The sequence below is a fragment of the Trematomus bernacchii genome, unplaced genomic scaffold (assembly GCF_902827165.1).
Source record: "Trematomus bernacchii unplaced genomic scaffold, fTreBer1.1, whole genome shotgun sequence".
NCBI lineage: Eukaryota > Metazoa > Chordata > Actinopteri > Perciformes > Nototheniidae > Trematomus > Trematomus bernacchii.
Genome location: NW_022987839.1, coordinates 1,728,455 through 1,756,386, shown reverse-complemented (window position 1 = coordinate 1,756,386; position 27,932 = coordinate 1,728,455). Strand labels below are relative to the sequence as shown.

Below are 27,932 nucleotides of genomic sequence, written 5' to 3'. Positions count from 1 at the left end.
GTACAGTAACCAGGAAAACAGAAAATGTGATAAAAGCTCTGACAAAGATTTACAGCGATGTAAAATGAATAAAGTAGTGTCGGAAATGATCAAAAATCCTCAGTCACTGTGTCCTTCTTAGAGGACAATGAATTTGGCAGGATAGCATTGTTGCTCCCTGGTCTATAATTCCAAGTGTTGTCACATTAAATTATAGAGCAGTGCTACTCCATATTTCCTTTTAGCTGCAAAAAGCCTCCTGAAAGAAATACCATGCTTTTTCCCGACACGATACGCAGAGCAGTGGCTTAATGAAAACAATACTTTTTATTTTGGTTATGTATATATTTACACAATGAATGCTTATTAAAGTTATCTACTGCTGTTTGTATAAATAGACCATTTAATATAGTTTGAGAGGAGGAGAATGGGATGTTGTGCAGATACAAAAAACACAGATGTACAGTTACAGTAAAAATGCTTCTACAGCCAACATTCATGCACAAGAGCTGTTATCCTCAGGCTCACAGAACAAACCGCACTGAATAAGGCATACAAACTTGCTGAAAGTTACAAAAAAGCCAATATCTCATAGTACTAAATAAAAGGCAACCAGTTTTGCTGTTTGCTGAAGTACTTTGACTTAGTACTTCAAGACATACATATGAACCGGATGACTGAGAATCTTCATAGACACACAAAAGCCATGTACAGAATCTATACAGGTGCATTATTCACTACATTTCTCATTGTCTTGTACAAGGTCAGGTCAAGTGCAACAACTTTTTTGAAAGGAAAAGTCCCACATTAAATAGAAAGCCAAATGGAGGCAGTGAAAGACAGGAATAAATTAGCAGAAGATGATGATGAATAAATGGCACGGAAAGAATGGAAACAAAACGAACAATTAGTGAACACGGTAAAAGTATGAATACATTAGTGGGCATGAATAAAAGCAATACTGAATGAGAAAACCCATTATGAAAATGTAGACTTTGTTCTGGACAAAGCTTTCATTTTGTAGAGAAAAAGAAAATTACAGAAATGTCATTAGTGTTAAAAGTTGCAATTACTTCCATTATTGAATTGAAAAAGTTTGACTTGAATTATGTTTTCATAAATGCACTCATTTTAATTTATGTGGCCACTCATTATTGAAGAGAAAATGTCACGTTTTCACACGGAGAACATCTCAATTGATTAACTCTCCATATAAAAACAGGCAAATAGCAAGATAACGGTAAAACATTTAATCAGGGGAATGACATAAATAAATAAATAACATTTATAAGAACAATCAGGCGCCACCATCAATTTTTTCCTTGTTTTCATAATCTTTTACATGTACAGTACATAATTGTCCTCCGCTTAAGAGTCGTCCTCAGTTTTAATGATGTGGAAAAGCGTGACATTGAACAGGACCTGGTGGCCGTTGTTCCAGCCGTAGATGGCGCGGTCCCTGGCGTTGTAGTCCAACATGGACATGTGGAAGTACTGGTTGTGAAAGGGAATGTCTGTGTACTCGTACGTGGAGGTTTTAGTGGAGTAGGCATAATAGACCTTAGCACCGGTGAGATGGGAGTTAGTGATGTAGAGCGTCCCGCAGATCATAAAAGACTCGCCAGCGTTCCTCTTTGAGTACTCCGTGTCCCACGTGTTGAGGATCTGCAGAGTGTCCGGGTTCAGCTGGCTGATCACGATGTTCCCCGCGTTCTGGTTGGTGGCGTACACCGCCCACAGGCCCAGCTCGTCCGCCATCAGGTCGATGTCGGAGAAGCCCCCCCAGGTGTAAGGGTACACATTATGAAACCCCGCGGACTCCAGAGCTCTCTGACTGACCACGCGCCCCGTCTCGAAGCTGTACCTCACCACGATGTTGCTCTGCATCTTGTTGTAGTACAGCGAGCCGTTGTACACCACGTGGTCGGTTCCCGCCCATTTGAAAGGCAGGTTGTAGGTTCTCGACTCGACTCCCGCCACAAAATCAGCGATGGATTTATACTCTTTTACTATCTTGTTGTTGGTGTAGCTGTCCATGTACCAGACCTGAGGACAAATAAATACAGACAAACTTCCTGTGATGATTATTTATAAGAAACTGTGCCACCTGTAAACGTACAAAGAACACTAACATCTTAACTCATTCAGCTGTGGGTGACCTTATAATAACAGATCAAATAAATGTCACATATATGTCCATGAGAAAGTGTAGGAAGAAGGGCTTTTACTGAAAGAAAAGGATGACAGCAGAGCTTCAAAATAAAATAGAAAAAGACCTCGCGGCCAGACAGTTGTTGGAGGCCAAACATCCGATGATAGACTTTTAATGTTTTTTAAATGGTATTGAAAAGATCAAACTAGGACAGAAGGTGGTTCACTTAAACAACTCTAGGACTAGTATAAAAAGGAAAGGTACTTTTTGTTATTATTTCAGAAGACCGCAGTATTCAATACTGATTAGGCATGAATAATGTTTTTTATATGGTTTTGTACATTTTATTCCATTAATTTAGTAGGTTTCTAATATGTACTAATACAGAGGTGGAGTGGACGATGGAACTCGAAAAATGCTATATCATGTAAATGCAGTCCATTTATCATTTAGTCCGCTATGGAGCAATGATTCTAGAAGTAGTCCAATCCTCTGTTTTGTTAGCATGTATGCCTTTTTAACTCCTCTAAAAGGAGGCAGGTGACTAAATGCAAATGACTGCCTCATGTTGTTAGACTGTATGAGAGTTGACAGTCACAGCCAAGAAACGAAAAGTTTTAGCAAAAGGCAGAAGAAGACTGCTATGAAGTAAGTGAATTGGCACAGAAATCACTCACTGGATTCCAACAAAGCAGAGAGTGTAATTATGTTAAACACCTTTACTTAGTCTGGCATAATGTATGCAATGATATGCCAGACCAAATATAAGAAAATACACTTTTTCAACTTAAAAAGCTATTTCAACCGCGGTTCACAGAGAGCTTTCCCAGCTAGCAGGGAATGTTCTCACAACTTTGGCTAACGTTACCTACAGGTTCTAATAATGTTTTAAAGAAACTTTTAATCTGATGTTGTATTATTTCAAATAATGATCCTATAAGGTTTAAGGTTAACTAAGAGATAACGTTTTAACTGCAACATTCAGAGGATGTTTTGAGGATGTTATTGAGGCCTGAGATGACAGAAAGTTTTTTATAAAAGGTTCCTTTAATGTGATATGTTAACAAAGGTGGAATGTTTTGCCTGCAACATTCTGAGGATGTTTTTTGGACGTCGTTGAGGTAACACAGTACAGAGGCTCTAAAACATTCCCTCAATGTTACATGATAACAAAAGAAGAACATTTTCAAAGCAACATTCGGATAATGTTTTCGGAGGTTATTCTTTTTTTATAAAACGTTCCTGTAATGCGAAATATTAACACGGCCATGGTCAACGTCAGATTTATTTATAGAGTGCTTTAAAAAACAAACTTGTTGCATTTGTTTGAAATGGATGTTTTAAAAATATCTGATGTCACCACATTTTCCTTTTGAAAAAAACAAACAAGCACGTAATTCATGATAAGCTGTAAGCAGATATTGCATGTTTGCGGTGGCATGTGTGAGTTCCCAGCTAGACATTTTTGGTTCTAAAAACATTCTGAGAATGTTACCATTCATTGTTCTAGGAATGTTTTCAGCGGGACGTTTTATTTTGGTTCCCAGAATGTTCTTCTGAAAGGTAGGCTAACGTTCTTTAAAAACATTCTTGAAATGTTTGGTGATAACCTTCTTAAGATGTTTTTGATAACCTTCTTAAGATGTTTTTGATAACATTGTTAGAACATTATGCCGTACTATTCTTAAAACGTTTTCAGCGGGAAGTTTTAGTTTGGATCCCAGAATGTTGTTCTGAAAGGTAGGATAACGTTCTCGAAAAACATTCTTGAAATGTTTGGTGATAACCTTCTTAAGATGTTTTTGATAACCTTCCTAAGATGTTTTTGATGACCTTCTTAAGATGTTTTAGATAACATTGTTAGAACATTATGCCCTACTATTCTTAAAACGTTTTCAGCGGGAAGTTTGGTTCCCAGAATGTTCTTCTGAAAGGTAGAATAACGTTCTTTAAAAACATTCTTGAAATGTTTGGTGATAACCTTCTTAAGATGTTTTTGATAACCTTCTTAAGATGTTTTTGATAACATTGTTAGAACATTATGCCCTTTCTTAAGATATATGAGCGCATTGAGACAATGAATATGACATATAAAAACGAATTTGCATGCCAATATTCACTCACATGCACTTATAATCACACTAAGGTATGTAGGCCCACAGTATTCCTAATATCATATGTGTAAAATATCAGAAAATAATCACACTGTTTTTCTGACTATAAGGGTTGTGTCTCGTATTTAGGTTCTAACTATTAGATAAGCTATCTGGCCGTGTGTGGTTTGTGAGGGCTGCGTATAAACAGTGTCCGCTGTTTATGCATAGTGGATACAAATCGTTATTGCACCCTTTAGATTTGAGACCAACAGACATATAGAAGAACGGACCGACTGTCACTGCCCGTCCCTGAAACCCCTGTTAGTGTTTTTATGTGTCTGTTTCTACTGTGTGTGTCTCTCTCTCTCCCCCCCCCCTGCCTGCTGGTCTGCTCTACACGGCTGGGAGCAATCTCCAATCAACCACACCTGCAACCTGCTCATCAGCCACACTATGGAAGCCTGCAGCCTGCACTCATTCCCTGCCGGATTGTTGCCGTGAACGGTTTGTTGCGTGCCGCTCTAGCTTTTTACCAGCATATTCTTTGACAACTTTGCCTGCTTTTGCCTCACACTCATTTTTATGTATCTCCCAGGATGAATCCAAGGCCTTCCACACTCCCAAGACCAGCCAGGCCTCTCTACCCACCCTGGAACAACTGTTTCCCACTGTTTACTATCAACCTCCACTCCCAGCTCCCCTTTTCTAATAAACAAATGTTACTTTCACCAGCTGATTCCGAGTCTGATTATGGGTCCCCTCCAGTACATGTGACACCGACAGTGACTTGTACTAGCTGCTGGTCGCATTTTTCAAAAAAAGAAAAGACTTCTGATAAATCGGAACGATAAAGCACGTTATCCTACTCTAAAATAATAACATTCTAGCAACATAAAAAAATCTAACTTGCAGCTGAAAACGTTTTAAGAATAGTAGGGCATAATGTTCTAACAATGTTATCAAAAATATTTAAAAAAGGTTATTACCAAGCATTTTAAGAATGTTTTTAGAGAAAGTTATCCTACCTTTCAGAAGAACATTCTGGGAACCAAAAATAAAATGTCCCGCTGAAAACGTTTTAAGAACAGTAGGGCATAATGTCTTAAGAAGGTTATCAAAAATATCTTAAGGTTATCACCAAACATTTTAAGAATGTTTTTAGAGAACGTTATCCTACCTTTCAGAAGAACATTCTGGGAACAACAAAAACACTTGCAGCTGAAAACGTTTTAAGAATAGTAGGGCATAATGTTCGAACAATGTTATCAAAAACATTTGAAGAAGGTCATCACAAAACATTTTAAGAATGTTTTTAGAGAACGTTATCCTACCTTTCAGAAGAACATTCTGGGAACCAAAATACAACATCCAGCTGAAAAGGTTTTAAGAATAGTAAGGCAAGGCAAGGCAAGGCAAGTTTATTTATATAGCACCTTTCAACACAAGGTAATTCAAAGTGCTTTACAAAAATGGAAGACATTTTAAAAATGGCATTTAAAATCAGTCATTAAAAAGGAAAGATAATAAAATAAACATTAAAAGAAAAAATACATGGATAAAAGTTAAAAGTTACAGTGCAGTTTAAGATGTGAATAGTTCAATTAAAAGCAGCGGCAAAAAGAAAAGTCTTCAGCCTGGATTTAAAAGTAGTAAGAGTTGCAGCGGACCTGCAGGTTTCTGGGAGTTTGTTCCAGATATTCGGAGCATAATAACTGAATGCTGCTTTACCATGTTTAGTTCTGACTCTGGGGACAGAAAGCTGACCAGTCCCTGAAGACCTGAGGGTTCTGGATGCGTGAGTGCGTGAGTGATGTGATCCACTCTCTTAGTGTCAGTGAGGACTCGAGCAGCGGCGTTCTGAATTAGCTGCAGCTTTCTAATAGATTTTTTAGTGAGGCCTGTAAAGACACCATTGCAGTAGTCGAGTCTACTGAAGATAAAAGCATGGACAAGTTTTTCCAAATCCTGCTGTGACATTAGTCCTTTAATCCTAGATATGTTCTTTAGGTGATAGTAGGCTGATTTAGTAACTGTTTTAATGTGACTGTTGAAACTCAGGTCAGAGTCCATGACTACACCTAGATTTCTGGCTTTATCTGTTGTTTTGAACATTGCAGACTGAAGCTCAGCGCTAACTTTTATACGTTCTGCCTTGGCTCCAAAAACCATTACCTCAGTTTTATCTTTGTTTAATTGGAGAAAGTTCTGACACATCCAGTCATTGATTTGTTCAATGCACTTACTCAGTGTTTGAATTGGAGCATAATCTCCTGGTGAAATTGTTACGTAAATTTGTGTGTCATCCGCATAGCTATGGTAACTTATTTTGTTGTTTTTCATTATCTGAGCCAGTGGTAGCATGTAGATGTTAAAGAGAAGAGGCCCCAAGATGGAGCCTTGAGGTACCCCACATGTCATATTTGTCAACTCAGATGTGTATTTACCTATAGAAATACAGTTTTTTCTGTCCTTTAAGTAGGACTCAAACGAATTTAGAACTGTTGCCGAAAGTCCCACCCAGTTTTCTAGTAGGGCATAATGTTCGAACAATGTTATCAAAAACATCTTAAGGTTATCAAAAACATCTTAAAGTTATAACCAAACATTTTAAGAATGTTTTTAGAGAACGTTATCCTACCTTTCAGAAGAACATTCTGGGAACCAAAATAAAACATTCCTAGAACAGTGAATGGTAACATTCTCAGAATGTTTTTAGAACCAAACATTTCTAGCTGGGTTAGCACTTATTATTTGCTTTGCAAATGCATATGAAGAGAAAAGTGCTTTGACATGTTAGGTTAAGCCTCAAGGATACACACATGTTGGCAACTAACACCGAACAGAAGTTGTTTCTTTGTATGAAAGCTCCACAGTGTTCCTCCTCTTATTATTTCTCTGACTCTATTGTGTGACTGTTTGCGTGGTTGTTTTAAGTACTAGTTTATTGTGTATTTCTCTGAAGAAGGTGCAGCATTGCTAGCTGGCCATTAATGTGTCTACTGCTTTTTGGATAATTGACAAATCCTCAACCATGTGGTGTATTTAAAAGCAGTTATTTTCCTCTTTAAACGCTGTGATATGAAGGCCCTGTGCCAAATCGCAGTAGAAAACAAAAGTTGATCACACATTAATTTAAAAGAATGTCACAATGTTCTGCAAGCCACATCAAGTTTTATGTTTGATCTCAGCGGCATCAAAAAGTTTCAGTGAGAATGATATTGTAAGTCTACTACATCTCTGCCACTGGACAACAGGAGGGTAGCAGTTCCATGTACATTTTAAACCGCCCTGTGTTGCTTCAAAAGCTAACAACACACAGCAGACCATTAGCTCGGCTCACCCTGTTGTTTTTGGGAGACGCCTGCGGGTCGGTCATCCAGGCTCCAAATCTGGTCCCTGAAGTCTTCACAGTCTGCGGCCCAGTGATCTTCATTAGCTTGCCACATGCTGCGAACACATCACACAGCTTTGGTTACACACTGCACCAGCTCCACATGATTACAACTACAGCCAGTGTTATGATGCTACTATTGGAACAAATCCCAAGGCTTTGGATTGCTGCAATCTGTGGCTAACGGATAAACAGATGAGTATGGGACGCGCCTTTCTTGTGCTTACATACTTTTCTCTGCTTTTATAGAAATTTGGATGACAACCTGAGACACTTACACTGTATAACAACTCCTCTTCCTATGTGTCAGAGCTGTTATCCCACACGTTTTAATATTTAAATTAGCTGCACTAAATTAATCTTGCCAGACACTTTAATTGTGCTTTAACAGGCTATCACTTGCACGCAAGATTGCCACTTCCCTATTAAGTATTTAACTGCTTTTTTACCTACTCAATCAAAGCACAATGAATGCTTAAGTGATCATCTTGAACTCAGGCAGATTTCCAGCCACATCCCATTAGCATTCACATGTTAGCTTTTCATGTTGACACTTTGACGGGTCCCATCAGTGTTGATGACATGGCAGTTGGCAAATTGGGAGTTTAGTTATGCAGAAATGTATGAGAGGCAAAGCTGCTCTCGAGGCAGAATTGATCTCATTACATGAGTTAAACATCCACCCTTGAAGGAAAAAGTATCATAGCTTTTCAGTGACAAACTGGGAATAGGCAAGGAAGGAACTAGAAGGATTCAAAAGAATACGTCTAAAAAAATGTGTTTTCATTAGTAGCCAGAGTAAGCCTATAAAGCTTCTTCCTGCAACCTCCTTTTACTTTTAGCTTACATTTTTTTTCATATGATTTCTTCTCAACAGGAGAAGCACTCCTTTGTGCATCAGTCAATCCTCACAGTAAATACAGAGCTAAATCCCAGATCAAATGCACGCTAAATGGTCTTTGAGCATGTTTTCTCTCAGTGATTGTGCTGTTATGTTAAATGTTTGTTGTTGGTTTTTCATTCATTGTGTCTCGATATTTGTCTATGTGGATGTCGCACATGGAGCTGCTGTGATGCAAGTCAAATTTCAGACTATATCTGACCATTAAAGTATTATCGTATCGTCGTGTCGTAGACAGCTCTCCCATGCTCTGTATCAAACATGCCAAGTTGCAATAAATGCTCCTATGATCTGTTAAGCCCCAAGCCTGTTTTTCAGGTCTCAGGCTCGAAAATGACATTCCCAGAACAAATGACTATATCTTCACTTCTAAAAGGGGTACATTAATAATCTTTTTTCTCAAAGCAATGATAAACCTGTGAGTTGGATGCAGAAAAGTCAGAATCAATATAGATGTTTTATTTTAAAGTAAATTCAGATTAAACATAGTAAAAAACATTATAAAATTATAGTTTCCGTCCAAAGTTTACTTATAGTGAAAACCACCCTTGAATGATGGGATAGTAGACTAAAAGCTTTAGGAATCCAAACTATAACATATAATAAGTACAGAATGATTCCTTATAATATTGCCTAACGGAAGCATATATAATGTGAACAAAATAGGTCCAAGCACTGAGCCCTGCGGTACTCCATGGCTCACTTTGGTTTGCATGGAAGATTCATCGTTGACACACACAAACTGAGACCGTTCAGATAGATATGACCTAAACCAGCCTAAAGCAGTTCCCTTTATGCCTACTAAGTGCTCTAGTCTTTGCAATAGGACTTTATGGTCGATCGTGTCAAATGCAGCACTGAGATCGAGCAAGACAAGAATAGAGACAAGTCCTTTGTCTGAGGTATGAGAAGGTCATTTGTGACTTTAACCAGAGCTGTCTCTGTGCTATGATGTGTTCTAAAGCCAGACTGAAAATCTTCAAATAACTCATTGTTTTTTAAGTAATCACACAACTGTTTTGCGACTGCTTTCTCAATAATTTTTCTCTTACTTAGTGCCAATTCAGACGCTTGGCGTTATAGTTGTGTTTTGTTTTGGTAAAAATTGTTCATATCGTCAGTTAGCTGAGTTTCTTCCCGTTAAGTGGGTATGACACATTAATAGGTTGAATGTTAAGAAGCCCTGAGACTCAGTTTTCTGAAAAAAAAGCCCCATGGGGCTTAACAGCTTAACCATTGGATAATCTGTGGTCACCATGCGTGAGTCTCCATTTTTCTGTGATGGACTTACTGAGTTTGCTCATGCAGTTGCGGAGCCGATTTTCCAGGTTTAGGACCCTCTGCTGCAGCTCCTCATAGTCGTAGGCTCCCATCTCTTCCTGGATGCCCATCAGCACGGCAGACAGGTTCCGGATCTCCTCTTTGAACTGGATGATGAGCCTGGCGTCGGTCTTGTACTGCTCCAGGACTGGAATCAGCGGCTGCAGGGACTCCATCTTCCCCTTCAGCTCCTAAAAAACAACAAAAATACACCGCTGCAAAAAACAAATCTCTAAAGCCGAGAAAAAAAACTGAAGCATATTGTCTCTATTATATTCCCTTTTTTCAGTTGTTGAAGAAATTTGACTCAAAGACTCTACGGGCAGATTTATTCCAAATATATTGTGATGCTATAACTGGATCTGGTTATATTAGTGAGAAAATACTTGATAAATATAATCAAAAGTCGCCCTCTTTTGTTATGCAAAATGTAGACAATTCCTATTGAATATCACAGCAAATAATATTAATAGGAAACTGTAAATTAGTTTTATGGCACATAAAAAAGTAGAAGACTAATTGTAGCTTATATTTGCATAAAAATATGCAGGTTCATATAACTTGTCAGATTCAACATTTGATGTATTGCCTGTCAATGGGAAATATATATATTTTTTTAAGTATTGCCTAATTTGAGTAATTGCTTTCAAAAAACTTAATTCAATAATGCATAATTTGTTTTGTTTAACTTCAATAACTGCATTGATAAACTGAATCTGAATAGCATAATGTAGCCGTTAAGTTTACGTAATTAAAAAACACACTCGACTAATAAAATAAAAGTATTTTAATATTCATATTTTAAGCAGTTTAATCACTGCTACGAAAAATAAAAACTATTTAATAGTTAAATGGAAAATGAAAAGAATGAAATAATCCATGCTGAATGCTTCCTTCACGGTCTGATTCGATTTTAAGACATCAATCTAGTCAGGTAAAGGTTTATTCAGAAGCTTCTCAGGTTTCTTTAGAGGGGATCCTTCCACATTCCGTCCTGTGATGTTTCTCACAAAGTTTAATATCAAACAAGGAAAACCTGAAAGTTTTTGTTGACAAGCGTCTTCCTGTCAGATTCGATCTGTCGAAACTTTGACCGCAGCCCTTTGATCTGGCTCTCCATCCTCATGATGTACTGAAAGTCCCTCTGCGTGCGCAGGTTCAGCACCTCGATTGACTGCGACATGTTCTGCACCTTTTGAAAAGAATGAAACATCATTGATTTTTTCCCCCGTCCAGCACCAGATTAAAATGTCCTCCATGTTCAGCCACTCAGTGCTCTGCCAGGCTCTAACTTCCCACGGAACAAATCAACATTTTGACCTCCAACAAGATTGTCTTTTAACCATCCATGTGTGAGCTGAATAGAGCACTGAATGGATTTTAAATGGACACAGAACTGTTACACAGCTCCCTTCTTGCTCTGTGTTCTCTCGGTTTTTAACTATATATGTCATTACAATGGTAAATGATTAAATCTACTAGGTATCATACGAGATGTTTTACACACAACATCACAGTTTCTTTCTCTAGTTTGACAAAAGCCTACTAGGTTTATGGGGCATGTGAACAAGAAGAAATGTAGTCCTTTCTCTCTTCTCTCTTTGACTCTATTTCTAACCAGCCAACATCATTGGAGCATGTCACTAGCAAAGTGGCACAACACTCACACTTTGTGTCCTGCACACGGCTCTGGCTCTGGTAGATGGGTCCTGGAATGGCCCGACTGAAGCCCTTGGGCAGCTTAGTACATTAGTTTCCCAGTGAATGACAGAGAGCAACCTTTAGCGTACAGCGTTAAAATGTAGGCTAGCCGTGTTATATGGGATGCTGACTGACGAAAGTGACCCCTCTGCTGTTTGTAGATAGATCACTACTGTCATGGGGAAAATATATATTCACATTTAAATTCATGATGGTAGATGTAAGAAGAAAAAACACTCTTTAAAAGCTGATTTTCTTATGAGGCCACTGAGAGAAACAATTAAACGCTTAAATCCTGATAATACTAGAAAACATCAGAAATAGCCTTGAATGACTTGAAAAAACAGGGACCCTCCAATTCTGTTGAGGTGGGATGGAGAGCATTCTTATGTTCTCAAGCATCCATTCAGCCAGCTGATTTCGTCCATGTAATATATTCAGAAGTGGAAAACAGGGTTATGAACCTGGCTGGTGCAATCTCTCAAAGGGATTATAGCAACAAAGAAGCATGAATAAAGATGGAAAACAACGTGATATGTCTCTGAGAGAGTAGGTGATGTGATGGTTGCTTACAGTAAAAGTGTGGGTTTCCAGAGTCTGTGAAGGCTTCTCAATTCTCTAATTTCCCCTCCTCGACCCCTCGGTCCTCCGGTAGTGACCCGGAAATGGATTTCAGTGCGCCATGTTGAAGGACATCTAATTTCTCTAAATGCACATCGAGCCCCGAGCATCGAGCATCGAGGAGGCTCTCTGGAGGAGCTATAATAGAGGATACACTGATGGGTCCTCCACGGCTCCTCCGCGGATGCATTTCCGGGAACGGTGTAGGCGTGACGCACGGCCGGACTTATCTCAGCCAATGACAGCTCTGCATGCATCCCCTGGATATTATTTTAGTAACTGCTTGAACGGCGACGCAATGTTTACAGTGAGAACAGCTGTGAGGTCCGTGCAGAAAGCAGAGCAGTGTGTGTATAATATATATCACTCAGTATAACAGGCTTACAACATTACTCTCTTTATTTGCATGCTGTAGATTAGTAGATATCTACGAGTCGATATTTTTCTAAGACCATTTAGTGCTTCACATAATAAACTACACAACGGCTGTAGCCTGATTATATGCTTTAGGAGCTGTAGGTGTGTGTGGTACAGTGTGTAGGTGTGTGTGTGGTACAGTGTGTAGGTGCATGTTGTACAGTGCATAGATGCGGCGGACAGACAGGTCCGGTGTTGGTTTGGTGTGCTATGCTTATTTTTAATACTTTTAAATACAACTTTTGGCCCGTAATTTCAAGGGAGACGGGGGGGGTATATCCAGTCTCTGATTGTGTTACGTTATTATGAGAGTGCTCTCATACTTGTTTGATTCTGAAATTGTATATTTATATAAATATATGTGTGTGTATATGTCCGCATCTGTAGCCTGTTATTGTCTCATTATACCGCACTGCCAATGAATAAAAAGTAAATATATAAGTCATCATGAACACATCTGTCCATCAGAGTGCTGCTGTGCCTCCTGTCATCGTTAACGGACGTCTCTTTAAAATGACCGCTCAGAGGAGAGGATTTCTCATTTCTCTAAACGCCTGCTGCTTCCCCTCCTCTCTCCTCGGTTCCCCTCCTCGACTCCTCCGCTCGCATCTCCTGTGGGCGGGACTAAGACACGAGGATAGGAGTCGAGGAGGGGAAATTAGAGAATTGAGAAGCCTTCTGTGTTGCAGTGTAAGCAGAAGTGTGTGTGTGTGTGTCTGTGTGTCTGTGTGTGTGTGTGTGTGTACCTTCTCTAGTAGCTGGCGGAGCTGTCTTCCTTTGGCATCTCTGGAGCACAGGTTCTGTTCAGGTGCCACCACTGTGCAGATACAACGGCCATCTGCATCTTGAGCGGAGCTGTACACCTGCCACCCCTCCTTCGGCCTGATGGTCTGCATACAGAAACACAGGCGTAAACACACACACCTAATAGCACACACACTAGTGCAGATGATATCACTATCATTAAATTGCAGCACACAGATGTTTTCCTATTTTTTTTTCTCATGGGTCACCCATTTGTCTCCCTTCTGTTCCCAGACCTTTAAAAACAGCCAATTCCACTGACTTATAAAAAAGTGTGGGCTTTAAAAGAATACATTGCTTTTTCTTCTAATGTATTCCTCCACACTATATGGTCTCCAGTGAATTACTCTTCAACAATAAATAGTGTTTCCTGGCCTTGATGAATAACCCAAGTGCGGAAATTCCTCTGTTTCTTCTCTCTAGGCCTTAAATGAAAGTCCTGCTGGGAATCGCAGATAAACCTGATTTGTGGGAGCTTTTCCCACTCGTTATTTAGTGGGAATGCTGATACAGCATTCCCACTGTTATGCTACGCACAAAATTCTTTATTATTCCGCCGGGTTATTTTGCACCTCTTCTTCTCCCACATTCCACATCGCAGAAACTCCGTTCAAACATCAAAACGTTCAGCTCGGTCGGGAATCGATGGCTATTACTTTTCTCATTCATAACTTTCATAATTCCAGAGATACTTCCCATAATTCATCACATTTTTAACATGGAAGTCAATGGAGAAACTCTTCAGACTTGAACAATCTTCATGCAACTTCAACTGCTAACTGTTCCTTCATACTTTCACTCAAAAATCTCATTCCAACTTTAAAATGTTACACATCTTTCTGACATTATTCGTGTTAAACAACTTTTAAATCTGATTCCTACTTTTAGAAATATTAAACATTGTTCAGACCTTGGTAAAGAGGCCTTCTTCAGATTTTAACATTAGTGTGTATTGAGCAGCTCGTTAAGGTGTGTGATCTCAAAGCTAGAGTGGAGGATAGCTTGAAATTCGCCTTCATATTTCTTTTTAAACCTACCATAATTCCCAAACCCTACACTCCTGAGACATAATTTGTCATGACAAACGTAGGAAAACATCTCATAGCTAAAATTAAGCAAAATAATTAAACAAAATGCCTCTTGAGGGCATGAAGTGACAAAAACTTTCAACCTGTCTCCATTAAAGCCAATTGTAAATTCAAGCTGATCTTTACCCACAGCATTAGCCGCACACCTTTAGTTAATCTGCCAAAAAGGCCACATTATTAACCCGAAAGTACACAAAAAGTACAGCATGCTCAAGTTCTTTGACATGCTTCACGCGTTGAAATTTCACCGATATCTGTTACGGTTCTTCAACAAAACGTTCACATGTAAGAGGTTTATCTCTCATTCAGAACAATGGAAATGCTCTCCTCTCACAGATTACTTGCACATCACCATGGAAACCTTTGATCTCTGGACACGTCGTTAGCTCAAATATAAACACCTGTGTCATGGAACACGATGATGTCATAACTCCAACTGACATGCTCAGAGCAGCAGACTTCAGATAATGGTTAATGGTCCAGCCTTCAACACGTCTATGTGCCATTAGTGAGTTTTCCTCAAAAGCTGTTGCCATGGCAACGCATCCCTCGCTGTAAAACACGATATTGCTATAACTCCTATGAAAATGGTCAAAAAGTGCTCAAACTTCACATGTGTGCTAACAGTACGGCCGTGAAGACATCTATTTGACAGTTTTAAGATTTCTTCAAATGCCGTTGCCTTGGCAACACAATGCTCACTATGAAACACGGTTTTCTCACAACTTCAGTTCAAATGCTCGAAATGGCCCAAAACTTCACAGGTTTGGTAACGATGCAGCCATCAACGCATCTAAGCGTATTATGGGGTGTCATCAAATGCCGTTGCCATGGCGACAGATCATTCGCCATCAAGTTAGTTCAAAAGTTTGCAGTTCAAATATTCTGCTGCTTTTCCAAGCCTTTTTACTTTCTTTTCTTCTCTCATCACACATTCAAGCCCCCAGTGTTCATGTATCATTTCATCTAAGTATCTAAATTCTTCACTTTCTTCTTACACATTACATTTCAGCATAGCAATTCAGCGTCAGCTTTTCAGCATAAAGCATTCCCACTAGCAATTTCTTCAGGAACTGCATTATCTAGTTACATTCAATATGCTCCATAGCACCAGAGTATACAGTTTGAAGAATGAAAGTTGTGTATTGTAGGTCAATGCAGCATATGTTCATGCAGCATCACCAATGTGTACACAGTAAATATTGATCAAAGTTTCTGGAAAAGTTGAATGCTGTCTAACACTCAAACAGCATCAGTATTTGAAAAATACTGTTTATTTTCAGCAAGGGAAATTATCACAAGCCTCCAGCCAAATACTGGCAACCTTTGACTTGGACTGTAAATTGTCGGCACTACCAGCTTCTTTGGCAGACCACCAACCATTATTTGGATTTTGTTTTGCATCCTAAAACCAAATCTGGCCGCAGAATAACATGAGAAATGTGAACTTTGGCATCATCCAGGCTTTGAAACTTGTGGATAGAAAAAAGAGTGCCCTGTTTTCAAAGTGCAGGCATCCCTTTCCCATTCATCTAATCTGTTTGCCAGAATAGTTTAAAGAGTGTTTGAAATCCGCCAGGAAAGATCCTAGCCCCTCAGAGCAGGCAAAGACATCTCACCAGGGAACAAGCTCAGTTTGATTTTTCAATTTTGCTTAAATGAGACTGTTTTTTATAGTAGTATCACTGCCATAGGAAAGTCCTGTGTTTGAAGAAAGAAATAGCTGATACAATTTTGAATTTTACAATGCAGAATAGTGCTGTCTTTTTAACACCTGACTCATCTGCCACATCTTCTTTTCACTTTCTTATCTTAAAGTCAAAAATGTGTTTTAAAAAAGATGTTCTGCACTATCAATCTCTGGAGCTTTCCATCCTTCTCCCAGCTCTCTTACGTTGCCATTATCAGATTGTAAGAAAATTGTTTTAGGTATTCTCAGAGCACGGCAGGCCTGATCTCTGTCATCAATGCTATTGGTTGCTGGTAAAGTTTGTGATCTAGGAATTAAAACGTATTCTCCTGATGCCCTGATGCTCGCTTGGTCCTTATAAGATTTTTTGATTGAAGCCATGAGAGTAGAATAACATAGTGTCATAGTCTAACAAAAAAAAATGAATGAAATGCCACCATCGAGTTATAATGCCCAATATCATGATGAGTCAAACTACTCTGCAAATCGCATGGGAATATATAATGCATATACATTGTAAGTATAGGAGAAACCAAATGGCTTGGTGCACCATGTCTGTAGCTGGAATCTGCATCTCTTTCACAGCATTATAGATAAACTGAATAAAGGAGAACAAACTTTTTTCTAGCTCTTTATTATCCTGACTTTGCTTTGAACGGCTCCTCAAAAAGAATCCAGTTTCACTATTCTGCTAAAGACGGTCTTTCTGCTCTGTCTCTTGAGTGACGCACATCCTTACACCCTTTTCTCACTCTCACATTCCCCCATATTAAAATGAATCTGTCACTCAGCCAAGCCAGATGCACTCTCTAACTCTACACAAAGAGTTGTTCTGTAATTAAGTAATTCAGACAGCTGGTTCCTCTTTTGCTTTTGCCATTCATTTTGACTTTCTAACAGATCTCTATTCAGCTTTGAGTGCCCTGTAAACGTCCCCGTTTTTATGAAGAAACGAGAAACATTAATTCTGCACACGACTTTCAATCATGGCAAGGTGATACAGTCTGTTAGGACACTGCTCTGCAATCAAGACACTTACACAGGGACTGTACTCGGCATGGGCGGGGTGAACCTAATCGACCACTTTTCTGGAGCTTGGTGATCTGCAAGCTGCGCCTCCTCATTTGTGATAATTCTCCAATTCCACAAAGCTTCAACTAGCAGGATACATGTCCCTACAAGTATCACATTTTAAAAACAAATATCTGGTTGCATGATGAGGAAAATGGCAACAGATATTCATGAATCATTTTTAGTTGAATCAGTGCAGCCAAGATGTTTCGTGCAGCTTCTTTCTGGGAGGGGATTTGGATGTAATTCACAGCAGCAATATGGTTTATTTATATATTTATTTACAATGATTGAACTCTCCCTTAGAAGTGACTTATATGCCTGGCAATGCTCCAGGATCAATATCAGCACTATGTGGTTGATTTAGGCAATAAACATGAGTGCTGTGAGGATGACTCTTCTTCTATATCCACTTTAAATTCAGTCTCTATTGTTTGCGAGAATTTTCCCCCCATAACATTTCCTCCATTTGTTTTGAGTGCCAAAGCTGGATTGTGTACAGTGACTATAGCAAAGAACCAGCCAAACATGCAAAACAACCTGAAATGACTCATTCTCTCTGTTGGTCACTCACCAACCATTGTGCAATGCTCCACCCTTATTGAAACATTCCAAATCAAGTGGAGTTTAAAGCAAGGACAGGTTTGAGTTTTTTCTGTTCTTTTTTTTTTAGATAAATGTTCGGGCAGCGAACTCACCGCTGACGGGCAGTATCCGAACAGCAGCAGGAACAGCAACGGGTTCAGGACCACGGACAGAGACCTCATCCTGACGGTATGTTTCCCTCCGCCTCCTCCTCCTCCTCCGCGACGCTCACAACAATTTTCACGCAAGTTTCTTCCCGTGGGCTCGCGCCACCTCGTCCACTAGGCGCTGGTGAAAACCACGACTTCCTGCGGAGGAGGAGGGGGGCAAAGCCATACACTCGTCCCCGTTACGCATGCCATGTGGGCAGCGGGGTGCAACGTCGTCACTGCACGAGAGGAGAAAAGTTTGTAGGAATGCATGCAGAGAAAATCCGCGCTGCGTTTAGGGACTCTTCTTCACGGATATGACATCATCCAGCTGCCGCGCTCTCGACTTTTAATGTGTCCAGCTTGTTGTGTATGTGTGTGTGAGAGAGAGAGAGGAGGAACCACCGGCAGCTGTCTGCTGACAAAAGTTGCAGCTGTCGGTATTCACAAGAAAATAAGAGAAAGAGGCACGAGAGCAGAGCTGCCGCTGCGTTTTTGTGCCTTGGTGCACGCGCAAAGACGGAGAGATAGGGAGAGATAGGGAGAGAGTGAGCGCGCGCAAGCGGATTGGATACCGTTATAGCATCAGGCATAATAGCATATTTACTTTTATGTCGAAAGCATTCTTTTTTGTTGTGAACAACTTAGTGCAAAGTGAATCTAAAGGTCGAGTTCACCAACATTACCATAAAACATTTCCAAGCAGCCAATTTACAAAGAAATACGACCAATATAAATAATAAATATAAAATACCTAAATGCCTAAATAGCATAGTATAGTTTGTAACAAGAAAAATTCATGGTTTAGAATACTATAAAAAAAGAATAGTGTCATAGTATGGAATGTTCTTAAAGCCATCATAGTTTAGTCATCAAAATGATAGTATGGTATGTCGTAGATTAGAATGTAATACAAAGTCATAGTAGGCCTATGGCATGTCTTAAAATGTGTCATAGTAAAGTCTGACATTCATAACACTAATCTTGTTTGTAGCATCACAGTTAATTATGTCCTGAAAAATGACACAGTATAATGTCATAGACATGTTCTTAAAAGTCATATAGTAGCTTATCATGCCATATAAGAGCTATAGTATAGTATGTTGTTAAAATGTTCTGGTTTATAGGAATCAAAAAGATGCCTGTACGTACATAAATAGAAAACGTAGCTTTCTGTGGTTTGTTGCTGTTTTTCTCCGGCTAAAGCGATGAAGTGTTCATTCTGCATACTGATGGAGTTCACAGTTTGTGGAGGAGTAAGATGCACAGCTTTATATTCAGCCTTTTGTTTTCAAGCTGTTTACTTCAGTCAGGATTTATATGAGACCTGGCACATTTTTGCCTGCAAATAAACCTTCAGACACTTTGCTGTTTTTGAAGTAAGCCTGAAAATACTAATGAAGTAAAAAGTGCTTCAGGCTATGTGGTTTGACATTCATCCTGTATACCAGTTCACAGTTGTTCAAGAAGATTGTCTGCAGCATTTGAAGAAGTGGCTTTGACAGTATTGGGACAGAAAATACTAGCAGTCAAACATCAGTGCCGTTTATCTTTCCTAAGGATGACATGCCACACTACAAACCAATGCATGGACTCCTAAAGTCTTAAAAACATTCATCATTAGTTTAGAAATTGCCTTTTTCAAATGATGTATTTCATTTACTGACAACCTTCTTGATTGGCATATTTTATCTTTTCTATAACGCATCCTGGAACATTCGTCACCTAAAGAGCTCTTGACTGGAGCCATGTCTTCAATACTTTGATTGCCATCCAGACCTTTCCCTAGAGGATGTGCTCCTGCAGAAAGAGAATGTCCTTGACTGCAGGAGTCACCTCTGCCCTGGTGGGAAGCCTTTTAACTTTTGTATGCCAATCAATGTTTCCCCTTCTCTAAGGAAAGAAGACAGATCTGTTCTTTTTTTAGTCTTTGTTTAGACGGTTCAAAGGCAGCAAATGAGACAGCAGGATGCAAAGCGCTGTCAGGTTAGGAGCACATATTTAGTTTAGACACAGGGCGGGGGGGTCAGGTGTTCAGATTATCATTAACAACGATACATTTCATTTAGCTGATGCTTTTATTCAAGGCGATTTACAAAAGTGCTATAAACCAAGAAGATACAAGTTCAGAAACAGCAAGATAGACCCTGAACATTTGTAAGCCAAACTATTTTAAAATTCTGGTGCATATTAAAATGTGCCAAAACCCTCTAGTAATGCAGTTTTCTTGGTGTGTTTTCAGTATGCAACAGGATATTTAGATTCTCCGCTGTACTGACATCAATGGGTTGTTGCTTGTTCCACCATTGTTGGAGCCAGGATAGCCTTCTTTGTGCACATCAGGTGTGTATGAGCACAGGTGGTGTTCACTGCAGAGCGGAGGTGTAGCGGTGTCTCCAGGCCCTGTCAGAGCAGCAGTAGGTTGGGGAGAGGTGATGGGCTGGGCAGTGAAGCACAGTACTGTTGGAGAGTTTCCCAGTGAAATAGTTTGAACAGGGAATACTTCAACTCCAGAAGTGTCTTTGACAGGAGGAGAAGACAGAAGTTGCTTGGCGCTCTTGAACAAAGGGTTTTTGTGAGCCATGACCTGCATCCCTGATGAGATTCTCTCCGGCACTAACATTGGCTGCTGCTTTCTTTGTGGCTCAATCCACTTCAAATTGGTTATGACGGATGATGAGCCTGGGGTGTCTTTTGCAGTTCGAATACACTTTCAAAATTGCTACAGTGTTTTTACTGAAGAAGTGTGAAATCAATAGAGTATGGAAAAAGAGTTATGCTGTAAACACGTTAGATGTATTGTGTCTGTTGGTATTCAAGAAAATATCAACAGCGAGAACAAGCAATTATGTTGCAACAAAGGAGACACCGGTCAATACAGAGTGTTTATGGTGTTCCTCTCTAATGGCTGGAAATTACATGATGCTGGCAATTCTAAACACAATTTTCTTTTTACCGGAAAGTGTCCACTTGTTCTTCTCACTCTTTTGCTCCAGTTACTCACCAAATCGTTCCAGTACAACATGTTTCTATTTTTGTATTTAAACAGTGGGGGGGGGGGGCTGAACCCTTGCTCAGAAGTAGTTTGATGATGGTTAGCTTTCAAGATTTTGGCCCCATAGGTATGTAGGTAAACCAACAGTCCCCACTTTCATGTTTGCGTTGTTAGTAACAATTACAAACCCAGTAAGGTGTTTTTTTAATTTTGGGATACTCAAATAAAATGAACTAGACGTGAACATAGAAAACAGTAATAGTTACATGCACAACATTTCCATTGCAAGGAAACATTTTCTTTTTCTTAGTGGAAATATATCAATAATCACTAATCACTAATTATTTTCTATATTCTCTGTTTTCTGTTTACAGTAACATTTTAAATCACATTTGTGTTTATTTAATTTAATTTAAATTCATTGTAAATACCCATTAATTAAATGAAATGGACTAAAACTACAGTACCTATAAAATCTTTGTCTATGTAAAAATAGTTTTATCAATTGGCCATCTTATAACATTTGCACTCAAACCTGTCCTTGCACCGTACGTTTTGCCATGCTGATGTATAAGTCCACTCATATACTCTGCATGTAACAAAACGAGGTGATTAAGTGTGGAATTTCCACCACAATCGCCACTGTGGAAATATAACATGCCTTATCACAACAACTTCTCCAGCCAAAAATAGCTATCGATTAGCTAATTATTTCTTTTATGAAACCATCCCAGAGTGAATTTATGGAAATAATTGTGTTGAAATGCCAAAATAAAATGTCTTAATAGGTGATTAAGAGGCACTTGCAGCGCAGTTAATTCACCTAAAGATAAGGACAATTAGAGAGATCAAGATAGTACAGGAAAGTATCGGAAGGGAGGTGACTTATTCTGTTGTTTGTTGGTTTTATTGTGTGGGCTTCTTATGTTTGCTTTTTCGATTAAGTTAGATGCACCAGAGAGTGTGAAATGTTGCTTTGAATGTGTGCTACTGTCTCTCTGTGTTAGCCCACTGACAGTGGAAACTTTCCAGGCTACTTCCTTCTCCTCTGACTTAATTCATGCTGTGATAGGATCCAGCTCATCATGACCCTGGAGAAGATTAAATTGGTGGAGAAATGTCTAAAAATAGTGAAAGATTTAACAGTTCCACTTCTCCTTCTCCTGCTTTTAGAAACTGTCTTTCATCCTATTTGACTGCAGCCCACAGCAGCAGTGGAGTTTTGACAGAATAATTTATCCATGTTGACCAACGTGGGCGTTCAAACAGACGGCAATGAGTAGCGGGTTAAGGTTAAAGCATGATGCTAGATTGGATGGAGTGAGGAAGCAGACATTTACTCAAGCAAACATCCTCTCATTTCACTTCAGCTTTAATATCCTCTCCCGGTCTTGATTCTGCGGCAAACTTTTCCAAACAGCATAATATGTTGTTGTGCCTGCAAAGATCAAAAACAGTATTAATCTCTGTATTAATTACAAAAATGTAGCTCATTCATCACCACATGTGCTTCCACTGACCGTAACATGACAGCATTCAGGTTTATGCAGTTCACACACAGAGCTTTTGTCCATGATGCAATGATTCCAACACGTTTCAGAAAGCCAACACGTATTCAAAACTGAGGCAGTGAGAGGTTTACTAGTATTGTACTTACTAATCAAAAAGAAGAGATATTGTGTGTTTTCAATACCAACATTGTGAGCACTGAGCTTTTGTAATGCTGTATTTTGAGTGAGATTCAACCAAAGTCTATTGAATCAAAGATAGAGCCATGTGAAGTATTCTTGTTGAGTAAATACCAGCAGATCTTCTAAATTAAATCGTTTCTTTGAAGATAATTTGATGGTTTGATACTGCAAACAAAGTCAACTTCTATAAGTTACTCTGACTCTGCTTCCAACTCACTCTCTTGGAAAATGACTGCTAGTCTGCTGTAAAGATCTTTCCTGACATTAGCCCAGGGGGCATGAATATTTAATGGCCAGAAAGAGAATGTCATAAACATGGCAATGTTTGAGCTTGAGAACAAACCTTTTTGTTTGTGTCGTCATAGCTGTCGTCAAGTCGGCATTGAAAGATGTTATTCTGTCTCATTTTGAACAGTTTCCTACTTTCCTGAAGTAGATCAATTCCATACTTTTCTATAGTATAGTCTGATTTGTGTTACTGTTTTTGGAGTCACGTATATATTGTAAAATCTATCCCATATCCGTTACTATAATAAAATATATATTTAACCTTTAATTGGCATTTGCTGTAGACTCTTGAGCAGCACTGTCAAATGTTTCTGCTGTTGAAAATGTTATGAAGTTATGTTGTTTGAAAGCTGTAAGCAAGTGAAGAATAGCAATCGAGATATCACAACACCTCTACTGTATGTGTTTTGGACTGTCGTCCCTCCAAGCACCTAACAAAATATTAACAATTATGGATAATTAGGGTGAATAAGGATAATTTTTTTAGGCAAGGGTGATGCAATTCAATTTATTTTTAATATACTGTAATGACCAGCTAACTGTCTACTAATACAGTCTAATACAGTCTAACTGTATTTTCTACAAAGCCAGTGGTGCAGTAAGGGAGTGTTGTCCAGTGATAGTATTTACAATCCCAGCATGCATTGTGTGACCATGCATTGTGTGCCAATACACTGGTACTACAGACTCAGTTTTGGCTATACATATAGGATACGCTATAAGTGAATGCAAACAATTGCAGTGTGCATTTGGCAAAGCACCAAACATTTATTTCATTTGTACATAGGTTGTAAACATACTGTAGTTACACAGGTTTGAAAGCGACTCTGGAGTCTATGCTAGGATAGCTCTAAGCTAAAGAGGCGGAGATGCAAACAGATCTTGATCAAAGGCAAATCTGAGTCAGAGAAAGAGAGTGGAAGAGATCACAGCGCCTGGCTCAGCAGAATCAATCACAGGGCGCCACTAATCCTCCTAATCTTAAATGATCAAGGCGTAGGAAGGTAATATGTAGAAGGCAGCGCAGAATCACAGAGAGGACACTTATCATATCTGCACTCAAATTGCCAACAATACAGACATTCAACCCAACAATTTTCAGAATCCAGTTTTAATATTTTTGAAAGAACAATTCAAGGCACATCGTTGTTACAAATAACAAAATAAAGGGGGCTTTTTTTTCTCAATTTTGGTAAAGACCCCACAACAATTGGACTACTTTTCTTTGGAAGTCATTTTACAAAGATTGTGATTGTGTTATCAAGATAAAAACATGGTTGATGACGAGCCAAATATGTCCACATTTTGTAAAAGAAACTGAGGTACAATATAACATCTGAGGGAATAAAGTGTGGAAGAATAAGCCCTTTCTTACAATATTTATATTAATATCTCATTTTATTATGGCTTAATATCCTAATGGGCATACCAACTGGCATGAAAAAGACAAAATGCTTTTAGAGTTAGGTGTGATGTTCCAGTTAGCTCTTATTAATAACAAATACTGAAAGTTATATTATTTACAAAAGGATTATTTTGTACTTACAAATTGGAATGTTTTCAAAAGACATATTTCTTAGCAATTTTGTTTTTAACACACTTCAAATATACTCATTGGATTTATTCCTATATAGCTTACCAAATACTTATTTAAACTCTAAGAGCTGGGGCACATGCAAGTTGAGTGGATTCAGGAAGGAACAATATTATACACAATAATAATAATAATTACAGTTTTATCAAAAAGCACTTTTTTGTAGCACCTTGAGTGTTTTGTGATTCTGCACAAAAGCACCCCTGTGGTTGTATTCAGAACAGCACCTGGAGCTCCAGAGAGGGAGAGGGAGAGGACGAGGGGGGGGGGGGGGGAGGGGTGAGTGGATCCTCTCTCTGTTGCTCTGTCCGCCACGGCATCAAATGTCCTTTTCCTGATGTCACTCCCATTCCTACATGTAAGTTAAAGTCATGTGATTCTGGCCCTACAAGGGCGAGGAGTAGCTTCCCCGGGTCAGCGCTTCATGACAGGGCCTCGGGGGGGGGGGGCAACTCTTCTTCTCCGGGGCTTCAGTGGATCTTCTCGGCAACGAAAGAAAACACAGGTTTTTGGCTTCGCGGGGAGAGAAGGTTAAGGCGGTGGGATCTCAGCATGTGGGTGTTAGTATGGACCCTCTGACCCTGTCCTTCAGCGGGGAGTAGGGGTGTGTCTAGCCGAGGAAACAGACGGGGCCGACCTCGAAGCCAAACCTCTGGTTGGATTCCCCAAAGTCATTCAGCATGACGTCAATGATGGGCAACTGGTCGATGCGGGGAGTGTTGATCTCCAGCACCGACTTTGAGTAGCCCTGCTTCAGCTGCAAACACAAAGAACAGTGTGAGTCACTTCAACATATAACCTTGTAAAACAGGTACAGTAAAGAGATGAATTTGACAGATAAAGGCTTATCTTGAAAGAGCAGACACACATTTATTGTTGGTAGAAAACTTCTGAAATGCAGAGATTTACTTCTTTTCTCTTTTTTACATCATTGTAATTAAAATATCTTGATGTTTTCAGCTAGTCAAACTAATGAAACAATGAAGATGTCATCTTGGCTTTGGACATTTGTGATGGGCATTTTTGAAATCATTTAAGAAGGTGTCTCTTTCCTTTGTAAGAAAAAAGTCCTAACTGCTGCTCTATACAAAATATATAGCATACAGTAGACTTATGATTATTTCATTTCATGTGATTGTTTTCATGGTTTTCTTAAAAAGTAAAATCTCTATTACTCCTAAAGCCCAAAGTAATGTCTTCATATTGCTTGTCAAAGAGCCAAACACTGACAAATATTACATTTAATATCATTTAAAAAATATATTTACGAAGCTGGAAAAGCAACACAACCACCTATCGATTATCCTAAAGTGTTTTCGATGAATTAAAAGCTTAATTTCAGCTCTTTCCAACATTCATTACAAACCGTTGAAACAATTTCAGATTCTAAACTCGCCCAATCCCTCGATTATTCTGGTCTGTATCTGACAGTATAAACATTGTCGTGTGCCATTCTTCTCCTCCATATTTGTGAGGATTAGTTGGATTTCATGGGATTTGGAACAAAGTTGAATTGCAAAAAGGGAAAGTTATGAAGCGGTGTTTACCGAGCAGCCGTCCGTCAGGGGCTTGATGAAGGGATTATTGTCGTAGGACAGCTCTTCGTCGTTGGAGCCCAGGAAGCGCAGCGCCTTGTCGTAGCTGTCCGCCTTGGCGTCGTACCAGGCCACCGACTGATGGCAGACGTAGGTGAAGTTCTGCCGAGCCGAGGAGCTCAGAAGCTTCAGGAAGGTCATCTGAACTGTGGTGATGGTGCTTTCTGTCATGTCAACGTAGTTCAACTAGGGAGAGAGAGATGGAGAAAAGGAAACGGGGTTAATACAAGGATGGAGTAGGGAGGGACAGTTTGAAAAATGAATGGTAAGAGAAAGAGAAGGGAAGGCAGAGAGTGATTATAGGGAATGAGTTACCGTAAATAAGACTTGTATAAGATAAGATGGTACTTTATTGATCCTAATTTGGGACATTTTTGTGTTTGCAGCAGCATAAAAAGACATGGCATTGTACAATAAAAAAAAATAAACAAGAAAGTAGAAAATATACATGTTGAATATATACATTTATATATACATAAATATATTGTTTTAAGTATATAGACTATAATTGCACTATTTCTATTCTATTTTATTTGTATTTATTTGCTGTTTTATTGTGTTGCACTAAACTGTAGCTATGTAAGAATGGCAATAAAAGCCTTGAATCTTGAATAAGACAAACTAATTAAGCGGTAACATTGAAAATATATAATATAAAATAAAAAGTCACTTGGTTTTACTCACAATTTTTCCACGTTTAAATTCACTGAACCATGCCCCTGGAGACTCCTTGGGCCAGTTGGATATTCTAACCTATAATCAAAGAAGGAAACAAATTAATTCAATGACAATTATATGTGTTACTTTTCGCAAAGTGTACATACAGTATGTCTTCCTTAAATAGCAGCTCCTCAGCATTTGATTGAGTCTCATACTGTATTGAACAGATTTAGCCTTTTCCTCGTTACTCACCCCTGCAGATTTCTTATCTGGGAAGATGCAGGTTTCTCCGCCGGCTGTGAAGTTACAGAACACTTGGATGGCGTCTCCGGTGCAGCCCTGGTTGGGATCGATCCAGTATTCACCTGAGAGACAAACACAGCCACGAGAAGGAGCCGAGGCAACGGTTTTAAAAATGTTTTTATTCTTTTAGTTTTTGACATACTGTACTATGACTTTACTCTACTACGCTCTGACTTCTTTATTTCAAACACTGACTTTTTTTATGGCATAATTTACTTGGACATTTTAAAAACTTTGTTAAAAAATACTTTTATAGTTAACAAATGTATTTATACTTTTAGTTGTAGGGCATACTAAACTATGACTATTTTAGGACACTATACCATACTACTATACTATACCATACAATTTGAATGACCATCAACCACCTTCCAATAAATGGATTTATGACAGGATTTCTTTTTGTGTAAATAGCATACTATACTATGACATTTAAGTGACAAACTATACCAGTGACACTGAAATGAGAGCGAGGTAACCTTTCAAACCTTCTGAATATTTGATGTTGTGTATTCTATAGTCAAAGTCAACTTTAATATCAATCTTTCAGTTTGTGTGTACAGACAGAGAGATCGTATATATAGATGTATATCATTCGACTCTATACATTTATATGTCTTTGTACTTGAAATGGTACTAAGCTTCCAGAGTGCATAAAGTAAGTGCCTGGGGAAGCCATTTCAATTGCCTCTGTTCTCTGCCTTTTCGCAAAAGTGTCCCAGTGGGGGCAAAGCAAGTAGAGTGTCCCTGAAGTAGAGGCTAGAATAAATACAGCTCTTCTATACTGAATGTTTAACGTTTTAACTACTGCAACCGTAGACCAAATGATACTACCAATGAC

The 27,932-nt window shown here is 39.0% G+C and overlaps 2 protein-coding genes across 2 annotated transcripts in view; both read right to left on the bottom strand.

Annotated features, from left to right (window-relative positions):
* Positions 1–287: 287 nt before the first annotated feature.
* On the bottom strand, positions 288–18,274 carry LOC117500158 (noelin-3-like). The gene is made up of 6 exons (XM_034152889.1): positions 17,930–18,274; positions 13,325–13,468; positions 10,876–11,031; positions 9,811–10,030; positions 7,568–7,674; positions 288–2,025 (listed from the first exon to the last, which is right to left on the bottom strand). The coding sequence occupies exons 1-6, from the start codon at positions 17,996–17,998 to the stop codon at positions 1,348–1,350; spliced, it is 1,374 nt and encodes a 457-aa protein (XP_034008780.1). The 5' UTR covers positions 17,999–18,274; the 3' UTR covers positions 288–1,347.
* A 6,530-nt stretch (positions 18,275–24,804) lies between these two features.
* Positions 24,805–27,932, bottom strand: part of LOC117500321 (collagen alpha-1(XI) chain-like) — an 80,149-nt gene continuing 77,021 nt past the window's right edge. Inside the window, exons 64-67 of the mRNA XM_034153153.1 lie at positions 27,041–27,153; positions 26,813–26,881; positions 26,081–26,314; positions 24,805–25,290 (exon numbers count right to left, since the gene is read on the bottom strand). Coding sequence (XP_034009044.1) covers positions 25,144–25,290; positions 26,081–26,314; positions 26,813–26,881; positions 27,041–27,153 — 563 coding nt within the window. The 3' untranslated portion in view covers positions 24,805–25,143. The remainder of the gene's footprint in view (positions 25,291–26,080; positions 26,315–26,812; positions 26,882–27,040; positions 27,154–27,932) is intronic.